The following is an 11450-nucleotide window of genomic DNA, read 5'->3' as shown; positions in this document are numbered from 1 at the left end:
GGAAGACAGTGAATGGGCCAGAGAGGCCTACAGGGAAGACAGTGAAAAGGCAGAAGAGGCCTACATGGAAGGCAGTGAAAAGGGCGGAGAGGCCTACAGGGAAGACAGTGAAAAGTCTAGAGAGGCCTACAGGGAAGACAGTGAAAAGGCAGGAGAGGCCTACAGGGAAGACATGAAAGGGCAGGGGAGGCCCACAGGGAAGATAGTGAATGGGCAGGAGAGGCCTACAGGGAAGACAGCCAAAAGGCAGGTGAGGCCTACAGGGAAGACAGCGAAAATGCAGGCAAGGCCTACATGGAAGACAGTGAAAAAGCCAGAGAAGCCTACAGGGAAGACAGTGAAAAGGCAGGAGAGGCATACAGGGAAGACAGTGAAAAGGCAGGCGAGGCCTACAGGGAAGATAGTGAAAAGGCAGGAGAGGCCTACAGGGAAGACAGTGAAGTGGCAGGAGAGGCCTATAGGGAAGACAGTGAAAAGGCAGAAGAGGCATCCAGGGAAGACAGTGAAAAGGCAGGAGAGGCCCACAGAGAAGACAATAAAAAGACAGGCAAGGCCTACATGGAAGACCGTAAAAAGGTCGGAGAGGCCTACAGGGAAGACAGTGAAATGGCAGGAGATGCCTACAGGGAAGAAGGTGAATGGGCAGAGAGGCCTACAGGGAAGACAGTGAAAAGGCAGGAGAGGCCCACAGGGAAGACAGTGAAAAGGCAGGAGAGGCCTACAGGGAAGACAGCGAAAAGGCAGGAGAGACGTACAGGGAAGACAGTGAAAAGGCCAGGGATGCTTACAGGGAAGACAGTGAAAGGGCAGGAGATGCCTACAGGGAAAACTGTGAAAAGGCCGGAGAGACCTACAGGGAAGACAGTGAAAAGGTGGGAGAGGGCTACACGGAAGACAGAAGGCAGGAGAGGCCTACAGGAAAGACAGTGAAAAGGCAGGAGAGGCCTACAGGAAAGACAGTGAAAAGGCAGGAGAGGCCTACAGGGAAGACAGAGGAAAGGCAGGAGAGGCCTACAGGGAAGACAGAGGAAAGGCAGGAGAGGCCTACAGGGAAGACAGAGGAAAGGCAGGAGAGGCCTACAGGGAAGACAGAGGAAAGGCAGGAGAGGCCTACAGGAAAGACAGTGAAAAGGCAGGAGAGGCCTACAGGGAAGACAGAGGAAAGGCAGGAGAGGCCTACAGGAAAGACTGTGAAAAGGCAGGAGAGGCCTACAGGGAAGACAGAGGAAAGGCCGGAGAGGCCTACAGGGAAGACAATGAAAAGGCCGGAGAGGCCTACAGGGAAGACAATGAAAACCTACAGGGAAGACAGTGAAAAGTCCGGAGAGGCCTACAGGGAAGACAGTGAAAAGGCAGGAGATGCCTACAGGGAAAACAGTGAAAAGGCAGGCGAGGCCTACAGGGAAGACAGTGAAAAGGCAGGCAAGGCCTACAGGGAAGACAGTGAAAAGGTCGGCAAGGCCTACAGTGAAGACAGTGAAAAGGCCGGAGAGGCCTACAGGGAAGACATTGAAAAGGCAGGAGAGGCCTACAGGGAAGACAGAGGAAAGGCAGGAGAGGCCTACAGGAAAGACAGTGAAAAGGCAGGAGAGGCCTACAGGGAAGAAAGAGGAAAGGCAGGAGAGGCCTACAGGGAAGACAGGGGAAAGGCAGGAGAGGCCTACAGGAAAGACAGTGAAAAGGCAGGAGAGGCCTACAGGGAAGACAGAGGAAAGGCAGGAGAGGCCTACAGGAAAGACAGTGAAAAGGCAGGAGAGGCCTACAGGGAAGACAGAGGAAAGGCCGGAGAGGCCTACAGGGAAGACAATGAAAAGGCCGGAGAGGCCTACAGGGAAGACAGTGAAAACCTACAGGGAAGACAGTGAAAAGTCCGGAGAGGCCTACAGGGAAGACAGTGAAAAGGCAGGAGATGCCTACAGGGAAGACAGTGAAAAGGCAGGCGAGGCCTACAGGGAAGACAGTGAAAAGACAGGCAAGGCCTACAGGGAAGACAGTGAAAAGGTCGGCAAGGCCTACAGCGAAGACAGTGAAAAGGCCGGAGAGGCCTACAGGGAAGACATTGAAAAGGCAGGAGAAGGCCACAGGGAAGACAGTGAAAAGTCAGAAGAGGCCTACAGGGAAGACAGTGAAAAGGCAGGAGAGGCCTACAGGGAGGACAGTCAAAAGGCAGGCATGGCCTAAAGGGAAGACAGTAAAAAGGTCGGCAAGGCCTACAGGGAGGACAGTGAAAAGACAGGAGAGGCCTACAGGGAAGAAAGTGAATGGGCAGGAGAGGCCTACAGGGAAGACAGTGAATGGGCAGGAGAGGCCTACAGGGAAGACAGTGAAAGGACCAGAGAGGCCTACAGGGATAGGTTCCTTCCTTGTATAAACTCCTTCAATATTGCCTCTGAATAATAGGATTCGATCTGTCACCCTCCCACCCCCTCACCCCCGCTTGTGCCACTGCACTTGACCACATGCTCTGCCCTTTATCCCTGTCACACCCCCGCCCAAACCACCCGGTCCCTCGAAGTGGTTGCACTGGAATGTGTTGAACTGCACTAGTGAACACAAGGAAGGTATCACCAATTCTGCTGGTGGTGATCCATCAGCCTCTGTGCACCGAAAGTTAGCATACTATAAAGCTGCAAAAATAAATAAATAAAATGAAACAGACTTATAGAAGAGTCACCGGGCGAAACCACACAAGGCCCATTCGTATATGCCCAGTCCAGCCAATCTCCCGGAACGATGAGTGCCCATTCGCAGATGCCCAGTCGATCCAATCTCCCACAGCAATGAGCGACCATTCACCGATGCCCAGTCCAGCCAATCTCCAGGAGCGATGAGCGCCCATCCACTGATGCCAAGTCCAGCCAATCTCCCGGAGCGATGAGCGCCCATTCTCAGATGCCCAGTCCAGCCAATCTCCTGGAGCGATGATCGCCCAACCACTGATGCCCAGTCCAGCCAATCTCCTGGAGCGATGAGCGCCCATCCACTGATGCCCAGTGCAGCCAATCTCCCGGAGCAAAGAGCGCCCATTCACAGATGCCAAATCCAGCCAATCTCCCAGAGCAATGAGCGCCCATCCACTGATGCCCAGTCCAGCCAATTTCCCAGAGTGATGAGCGCCCGTCCACTGATGCCCAGTCCAGCCAATCTCCCGGAGCGACGAACGTCCATCCACTGATGCCCTGTCCAGCCAATCTCCCGGAACGATGAGCGCCCATTCACAGATGCCCAGTCCAGCCAACCTCCAGGAGCGATGAGCGCCCATCCACTGATGCCAAGTCCAGCCAATCTCCCGGAACGATGAGCGCCAATTCACAGATGCCCAGTCCAGCCAATCTCCCGGAGCGACGAGCACCCATCCACTGATGCCCAGTCCAGCCAATCTCCTGTAGCGATGAGCACCCATCCGCTGATGCACAGTCTAGCCAATTTCCCAGAGTGATGAGCGCCCATACACTGATGCCCAGTCCAGCCAATCTCCCAGAGCGCCGAGTGCCCATCCACTGATGCCCATTCCAGCCAATCTGCCGGAGCGATGAGCGCCCATTTACGGATGCCCAGTCCAGCCAATCTCACAGAGCGATGAGCGCCCATCCACTGATGCCCAGTCCAGTCAATCTCCCAGAGCGATGAGCACGCCTTCACCAATGCCCACTCCAGCCAATCTCCTAGACCAACGAGCGCCCATCCACTGATGCCCAGTCCAGCCAATCTCCCAGAGCACCCATTCACAGATGCACAGCCCAGCCAATCTCCCGGAGCGATGAGCGCCCATTCACCGATGCCCAGTCCAGCCAATCTCCCGGAGTGACGAGCACCCATCCACTGATGCCAATTCCAGCCAATCTCCAGGAGCAAGGAACACCCATTCACAGATGCCCAGTCCAGCCAATCTCCTGTAGTGATGAGCGCCCATCCACTGATACACAGTCCAGCCAATTTCCCGGAGTGATGAGTGCCCATCCACTGATGCCCAGTCCAGCCAATATCCGGGAGCGATGAGCACCCATCCACTGATGCCCAGTCCAGCCAATCTCCCGGAGCAAGGAGCACCCATTCACAGATGCCCAGTCCAGCCAATCTCCCGGAGTGATGAGCGCCCATCCACTGATGCCCAGTCCAGCCAATCTCCTGTAGCGATGAGTGCCCATTCACAGATGCCCAGTCCAGCCAATCTCCCAGAGTGATGAGCGCCCATCCACTGATGCCCAGTCCAGCCAATCTCCTGTAGCGATGAATGCCCATTCACAGATGCCCAGTCCAGCCAATCTCCCAGAGTGATGAGCGCCCATCCACTGATGCCCAGTCCAGCCAATCTCCCGGAGCGATGAGCGCCCATTCACAGATGCCCAGTCCAGCCAATCTCCCAGAGTGATGAGCGCCCATTCACAGATGCCCAGTCCAGCCAATCTCCCGGAGCGATGAGCGCCCATTCACAGATGCCCAGTCCAGCCAATCTCCCAGAGTGATGAGCGCCCATTCACAGATGCCCAGTCCAGCCAATCTCCTGTAGCGATGAGTGCCCATTCACAGATGCCCAGTCCAGCCAATCTCCCGGAGCGATGAGCGCCCATTCACAGATGCCCAGTCCAGCCAATCTCCCAGAGTGATGAGCGCCCATTCAGAGATGCCCAGTCCAGCCAATCTACTGTAGCGATGAGTGCCCATTCACAGATGCCCAGTCCAGCCAATCTCCCAGAGCAAAGAGCGCCCATTCACAGATGCCAAGTTCAGCCAATCTCCCAGAGTGATGAGCGCCCATTCACAGATGCCCAGTCCAGCCAATCTCCTGTAGCGATGAGTGCCCATTCACTGATGCCCAGTCCAGCCAATCTCCCAGAGTGATGAGCGCCCATCCACTGATGCCCAGTCCAGCCAATCTCCCAGAGTGATGAGCGCCCATCAACTGATGCCCAGTCCAGCCAATCACCAGGAGCAAGGAGCGCCCATTCACAGATGCCCAGTCCAGCCATTCTCCCGGAGCGACGAGCACCCATCCACTGATGCCAATCCCATTATTAGAAACAATGGGTAGTTTTCAGCCGTCCATGGGTATGAGAGTGTATTCCTCCAAGGTTTTTAGACGCCCACCCTTCCCTGGAGGAGAATAAAAGGACCCTATCTCCTCTGCCCCCCCTGACCTGGGCAGAGAAGGACTCATTAGTCAATGGCCGCTGAGGGCTCTCCTGAGGTGTACATCACTTCCGGGTCATCATGGGTGCATGCTCCATTTCCCATCCCTCCCTCTGTTGAAATGATAGTCCATGATATGATATGATATGTCATTTATAACACACCTGTACACACGTGTTTCCATTATAAGCTGCCATCTCCAATGGGGGTGAGGGGATACAAAAACCCCTCATTGTTGTCTGCTTAACCCTTCTCCCAGGGACAAAAGCAGGACCATTGCCTGCTGCCGATTCCTGAGAGGGACGAGAGACCAACTTCTTAGTTGCCCTTTCTTCCAGGGCTGACAATGTGCAATTATCGCTTCTCACCTTCTGACAGCAACGAGGGTCAGTTCTCACCTGCCAATTCCCATCTGTGAGCAAAAAAAGCCCATTCCCAGCTGTCTGTTCCTCATGGACGATGAACACTCCTTTCTCAGCCACCCATCCTTAGGTTGGGCGGAGGCGGCACTCTCTGCTGCCTATCCCTATGTGAGGGATGGCGGACCGAACATATGACCTTTAAGTAACATGGCTATTCCATGGATGAATCTGTCCACTGACTTCTCTTACCAGATGACTTTCTATCGGTATTTACTCTCCATTATGAAGGGTCAAAATAATCGCTTTTGTTCATTTTACATAATTTCCACAGAATATTTGACTGGTCAAGAATTTAAGAGCCATTCGGTTATGTTGTATTTATTTATTTATTTATACATTTATGACGGCGCGCAAAGCCCGCAGGCATCTAGGCACTGGTTACAGATCAAGTACCAACGTTCAGTGGAGGAGGGGAGGGGGGAGGAAGAGTCAGTTGAATAAGAACGTTTTGAGGTGCTTTCTGAAGACATTGTAGGAGGGTTCTATGCGTAGATGTAGGGGTAGCTTGTTCCAGTGAGACAGTGCCCGAACTGGGAAACTGGAGCCTCCCGCTTTAAATCATTTGAAGCGTGGTGTGACAAGACAATGACTGCAGGCAGCTCTGGTAGGCCTCACCAAGGAGCATTGCATGACGTTGTTGACAAAGTAGCCAGGCGCATCGTTTGAGAGACAGCGGTGTGTGAGAGGTCGGATTTTGAAGATAATTCTATCCTTGACAGGGAACCAGTGTGCAGAATTCTGGCATCTAAGATATGGTCCTGTTTGCTGATGTCAAGGGTGGCTCTGAATGCGTTGTTCTGGGTTGTTTCTAGTTTGCGAAGATGTTTTTTAGAAGTGCCGCAGAGCAAGGAGTTGCAGTAGTCAAGTTTTAAGCATATAAGTGCTCGGGCAACTTCCAGATGGTTGGTGGTAGAAAGGAACGGTTTGCTGCCATTGTTTAGTATGTTAATAGGTTTTATACTGTTCCGAATCACCACAGTAGTAGTTTCAGGACGCTTAGGGTGGCGTACTGTGCCGCACCAGGGGTATCAACCCTCAGTCTGTTTGAGGAAAGAAAATGAGCAAGAGGAAGAGTAGAGAATCGGACGTTGCCCCACCAGGGGTATCAAACCTTAGTCTGTTTGAGGAAAAAAAATGAGCAAGAGGACGATTAGAGAATCGGGCGGTGCCGCACCGGGGGTATCAACCCTTAGTCTGTTTGAGGAAACAAAATGAGCAAGAGGACGATTAGAGAATCGGGCGGTGCTGCACCGGGGGTATCAACCCTTAGTCTGTTTGAGGAAAGAAAATGAGCAAGAGGACGATTAGAGAATCGGGCGGTGCCGCACCGGGGTATCAACCCTTAGTCTGTTTGAGGAAAGAAAATGAGAAAGAGGAAGATTAGAGAATCGGACGGTGCCGCGCCAGGGGTATCAAACCTCGGTCTGTTTGAAGAAAGAAAATGAGCAAGAGGAAGATAAGAGAATCGGACGGTGCCGCGCCGGGGGTATCAACCCTCGGTCTGTTTGAGGAAAGAAAATGAGCAAGAGGAAGATTAGAGAATCGGACGGTGCTGCGCCAGGGGTATCAAACCTCGGTCTGTTTGAGGAAATAAAATGAGCAAGAGGAAGATTAGAGAAACAGACGGTACCGCGCCGGGGGTATCAAACCTCAGTCTGTTTGAGGAAAGAAAATGAGCAAGAGGACGATTAGAGAATCGGGCGGTGCTGCATCGGGGGTATCAACCCTTAGTCTGTTTGAGGAAAGAAAATGAGCAAGAGGACGATTAGAGAATCGGGCGGTGCCGCACCGGGGTATCAACCCTTAGTCTGTTTGAGCAAAGAAAATGAGCAAGAGGACGATTAGAGAATCGGGTGGTGCCGCACCGGGGTATCAACCCTTAGTCTGTTTGAGGAAATAAAATGAGCAAGAGGGAGATTAGAGAAACAGACGGTACCGTGCCAGGGGTATCAAACCTCAGTCTGTTTGAGGAAAGAAAATGAGCAAGATGACGATTAGAGAATCGGGCGGTGCTGCACCGGGGGTATCAACCCTTAGTCTGTTTGAGGAAACAAAATGAGCAAGAGGACGATTAGAGAATCGGGCGGTGCTGCACCGGGGGTATCAACCCTTAGTCTATTTGAGGAAAGAAAATGAGCAAGAGGACGATTAGAGAATCGGGTGGTGCCGCACCGGGGTATCAACCCTTAGTCTATTTGAGGAAAGAAAATGAGCAAGAGGACGATTAGAGAATCGGGTGGTGCCGCACCGGGGTATCAACCCTTAGTCTGTTTGAGGAAAGAAAATGAGCAAGAGGAAGATTAGAGAATCGGATGGTGCCGCACCGGGGTATCAACCCTTAGTCTGTTTGAGGAAAGAAAATGAGCAAGAGGAAGATTAGAGAATCGGACGGTGCCGCACCGGGGTATCAACCCTTAGTCTGTTTGAGGAAAGAAAATGAGCAAGAGGAAGATTAGAGAATCGGACGGTGCCGCACCGGGGGTATCAAACCTTAGTCTGTTTGAGGAAAGAAAATGAGCAAGAGGACGATTAGAGAATCGGGTGGTGCTGCGAGCACGAGGACGATTAGAGAATCAGACGGTGCCGCACCGGGGGTATCAAACCTTAGTCTGTTTGAGGAAAGAAAATGAGAAAGAGGAAGATTAGAGAATCGGACGGTGCCGCGCCGGGGGTATCAAACCTTAGTCTGTTTGAGGAAAGAAAATGAGCAAGAGGACGATTAGAGAATCGGACGGTGCCGCGCCGGGGGTATCAAACCTTAGTCTGTTTGAGGAAAGAAAATGAGCAAGAGGACGATTAGAGAATCGGGCGGTGCTGCACCGGGGTTATCAACCCTTAGTCTATTTGAGGAAAGAAAATGAGCAAGAGGAAGATTAGAGAATCGGACGGTGCCGCACCGGGGTATCAACCCTTAGTCTGTTTGAGGAAAGAAAATGAGCAAGAAGAAGATTAGAGAATCGGACGGTGCCGCACCGGGGGTATCAAACCTTAGTCTGTTTGAGGAAAGAAAATGAGCACGAGGACGATTAGAGAATCAGACGGTGCCGCACCGGGGGTATCAAACCTTAGTCTGTTTGAGGAAAGAAAATGAGCAAGAGGACGATTAGAGAATCGGGCGGTGCTGCACCGGGGTTATCAACCCTTAGTCTATTTGAGGAAAGAAAATGAGCAAGAGGAAGATTAGAGAATCGGACGGTGCCGCACCGGGGTATCAACCCTTAGTCTGTTTGAGGAAAGAAAATGAGCAAGAAGAAGATTAGAGAATCGGACGGTGCCGCACCGGGGGTATCAAACCTTAGTCTGTTTGAGGAAAGAAAATGAGCACGAGGACGATTAGAGAATCAGACGGTGCCGCACCGGGGGTATCAAACCTTAGTCTGTTTGAGGAAAGAAAATGAGAAAGAGGAAGATTAGAGAATCGGACGGTGCCGCACCGGGGTATCAACCCTTAGTCTGTTTGAGGAAAGAAAATGAGCAAGAGGAAGATTAGAGAATCGGACGGTGCCGCACCGGGGGTATCAAACCTTAGTCTGTTTGAGGAAAGAAAATGAGCAAGAGGAAGATTAGAGAATCGGATGGTGCCGCACCGGGGTATCAACCCTTAGTCTGTTTGAGGAAAGAAAATGAGCAAGAGGAAGATTAGAGAATCGGACGGTGCCGCACCGGGGGTATCAAACCTTAGTCTGTTTGAGGAAAGAAAATGAGCAAGAGGACGATTAGAGAATCGGGCGGTGCTGCACCGGGGTTATCAACCCTTAGTCTATTTGAGGAAAGAAAATGAGCAAGAGGAAGATTAGAGAATCGGACGGTGCCGCACCGGGGTATCAACCCTTAGTCTGTTTGAGGAAAGAAAATGAGCAAGAAGAAGATTAGAGAATCGGACGGTGCCGCACCGGGGGTATCAAACCTTAGTCTGTTTGAGGAAAGAAAATGAGCACGAGGACGATTAGAGAATCAGACGGTGCCGCACCGGGGGTATCAAACCTTAGTCTGTTTGAGGAAAGAAAATGAGAAAGAGGAAGATTAGAGAATCGGACGGTGCCGCACCGGGGTATCAACCCTTAGTCTGTTTGAGGAAAGAAAATGAGCAAGAGGAAGATTAGAGAATCGGACGGTGCCGCACCGGGGGTATCAAACCTTAGTCTGTTTGAGGAAAGAAAATGAGCAAGAGGAAGATTAGAGAATCGGACGGTGCCGCACCGGGGTATCAACCCTTAGTCTGTTTGAGGAAAGAAAATGAGCAAGAGGAAGATTAGAGAATCGGACGGTGCCGCACCGGGGGTATCAAACCTTAGTCTGTTTGAGGAAAGAAAATGAGCAAGAGGACGATTAGAGAATCGGACGGTGCCGCGCCGGGGGTATCAAACCTTAGTCTGTTTGAGGAAAGAAAATGAGAAAGAGGAAGATTAGAGAATCGGACGTTGCCGCGCCAGGGATATCAAACCTCGGTCTGTTTTAAAGAAAGAAAATGAGCAAGAGGAAGATAAGAGAATCGGACGGTGCCGCACCGGGAGTATCAACCCTCAGTCTGTTTGAGGAAAGAAAATGAGCAAGAGGAAGATTAGAGAATCGGACGGTGCTGCGCCAGGGGTATCAAACCTCGGTCTGTTTGAGGAAATAAAATGAGCAAGAGGAAGATTAGAGAAACAGACGGTACCGTGCCAGGGGTATCAAACCTCAGTCTGTTTGAGGAAAGAAAATGAGCAAGAGGACGATTAGAGAATCGGGCGGTGCTGCACCGGGGGTATCAACCCTTAGTCTGTTTGAGGAAAGAAAATGAGCAAGAGGAAGATTAGAGAATCGGGTGGTGCCGCACCAGGGTATCAACCCTTAGCCTGTTTGAGCAAAGAAAATGAGCAAGAGGACGATTAGAGAATCGGGTGGTGCCGCACCGGGGTATCAACCCTTAGTCTGTTTGAGGAAATAAAATGAGCAAGAGGGAGATTAGAGAAACAGACGGTACCGTGCCAGGGGTATCAAACCTCAGTCTGTTTGAGGAAAGAAAATGAACAAGATGACGATTAGAGAATCGGGCGGTGCTGCACCGGGGGTATCAACCCTTAGTCTGTTTGAGGAAAGAAAATGAGCAAGAGGACGATTAGAGAATCGGGCGGTGCTGCACCGGGGTATCAACCCTTAGTCTGTTTGAGGAAAGAAAATGAGCAAGAGGAAGATTAGAGAATCGGACGGTGCCGCACCGGGGGTATCAAACCTTAGTCTGTTTGAGGAAAGAAAATGAGCACGAGGACGATTAGAGAATCAGACGGTGCCGCACCGGGGGTATCAAACCTTAGTCTGTTTGAGGAAAGAAAATGAGAAAGAGGAAGATTAGAGAATCGGACAGTGCCGCACCGGGGGTATCAAACCTTAGTCTGTATGAGGAAAGAAAATGAGCAAGAGGACGATTAGAGAATCGGACGGTGCGCACCGGGGGTATCAAACCTTAGTCTGTTTGAGGAAAGAAAATGAAAAAGAGGAAGATTAGAGAATCGGACGGTGCCGCGCCAGGGGTATCAAACCTCGGTCTGTTTGAAGAAAGAAAATGAGCAAGAGGAAGATAAGAGAATCGGACGGTGCCGCACCGGGGGTATCAACCCTCAGTCTGTTTGAGGAAAGAAAATGAGCAAGAGGAAGATTAGAGAAACAGACGGTACCGTGCCAGGGGTATCAAACCTCAGTCTGTTTGAGGAAAGAAAATGAGCAAGAGTACGATTAGAGAATCGGGCGGTGCTGCACCGGCGGTATCAACCCTTAGTCTGTTTGAGGAAAGAAAATGAGCAAGAGGACGATTAGAGAATCGGGTGGTGCCGCACCGGGGTATCAACCCTTAGTCTGTTTGAGCAAAGAAAATGAGCAAGAGGACGATTAGAGAATCGGGTGGTGCCGCACCGGGGTATC

At 51.5% G+C, this 11450-nt stretch overlaps 1 protein-coding gene across 1 annotated transcript; it reads left to right on the top strand.

Moving 5' to 3' along the window:
- The first annotated feature begins 638 nt into the window (after positions 1-638).
- On the top strand, positions 639-1865 carry LOC138505163 (cylicin-2-like). The gene has a single exon (XM_069625435.1). It carries the CDS (start codon positions 639-641, stop codon positions 1863-1865), a length of 1227 nt encoding a protein of 408 aa, XP_069481536.1.
- The last annotated feature ends 9585 nt before the right edge of the window (positions 1866-11450 follow it).

The sequence above is a fragment of the Ambystoma mexicanum genome, chromosome 11 (genome assembly GCF_040938575.1).
Source record: "Ambystoma mexicanum isolate Mex_15411 chromosome 11, UKY_AmexF1_1, whole genome shotgun sequence".
NCBI classification, from domain to species: Eukaryota; Metazoa; Chordata; class Amphibia; order Caudata; family Ambystomatidae; genus Ambystoma; species Ambystoma mexicanum.
Note: the sequence above shows the minus strand (reverse complement) of the source record. Positions and strands in the feature narration are given on the sequence as shown.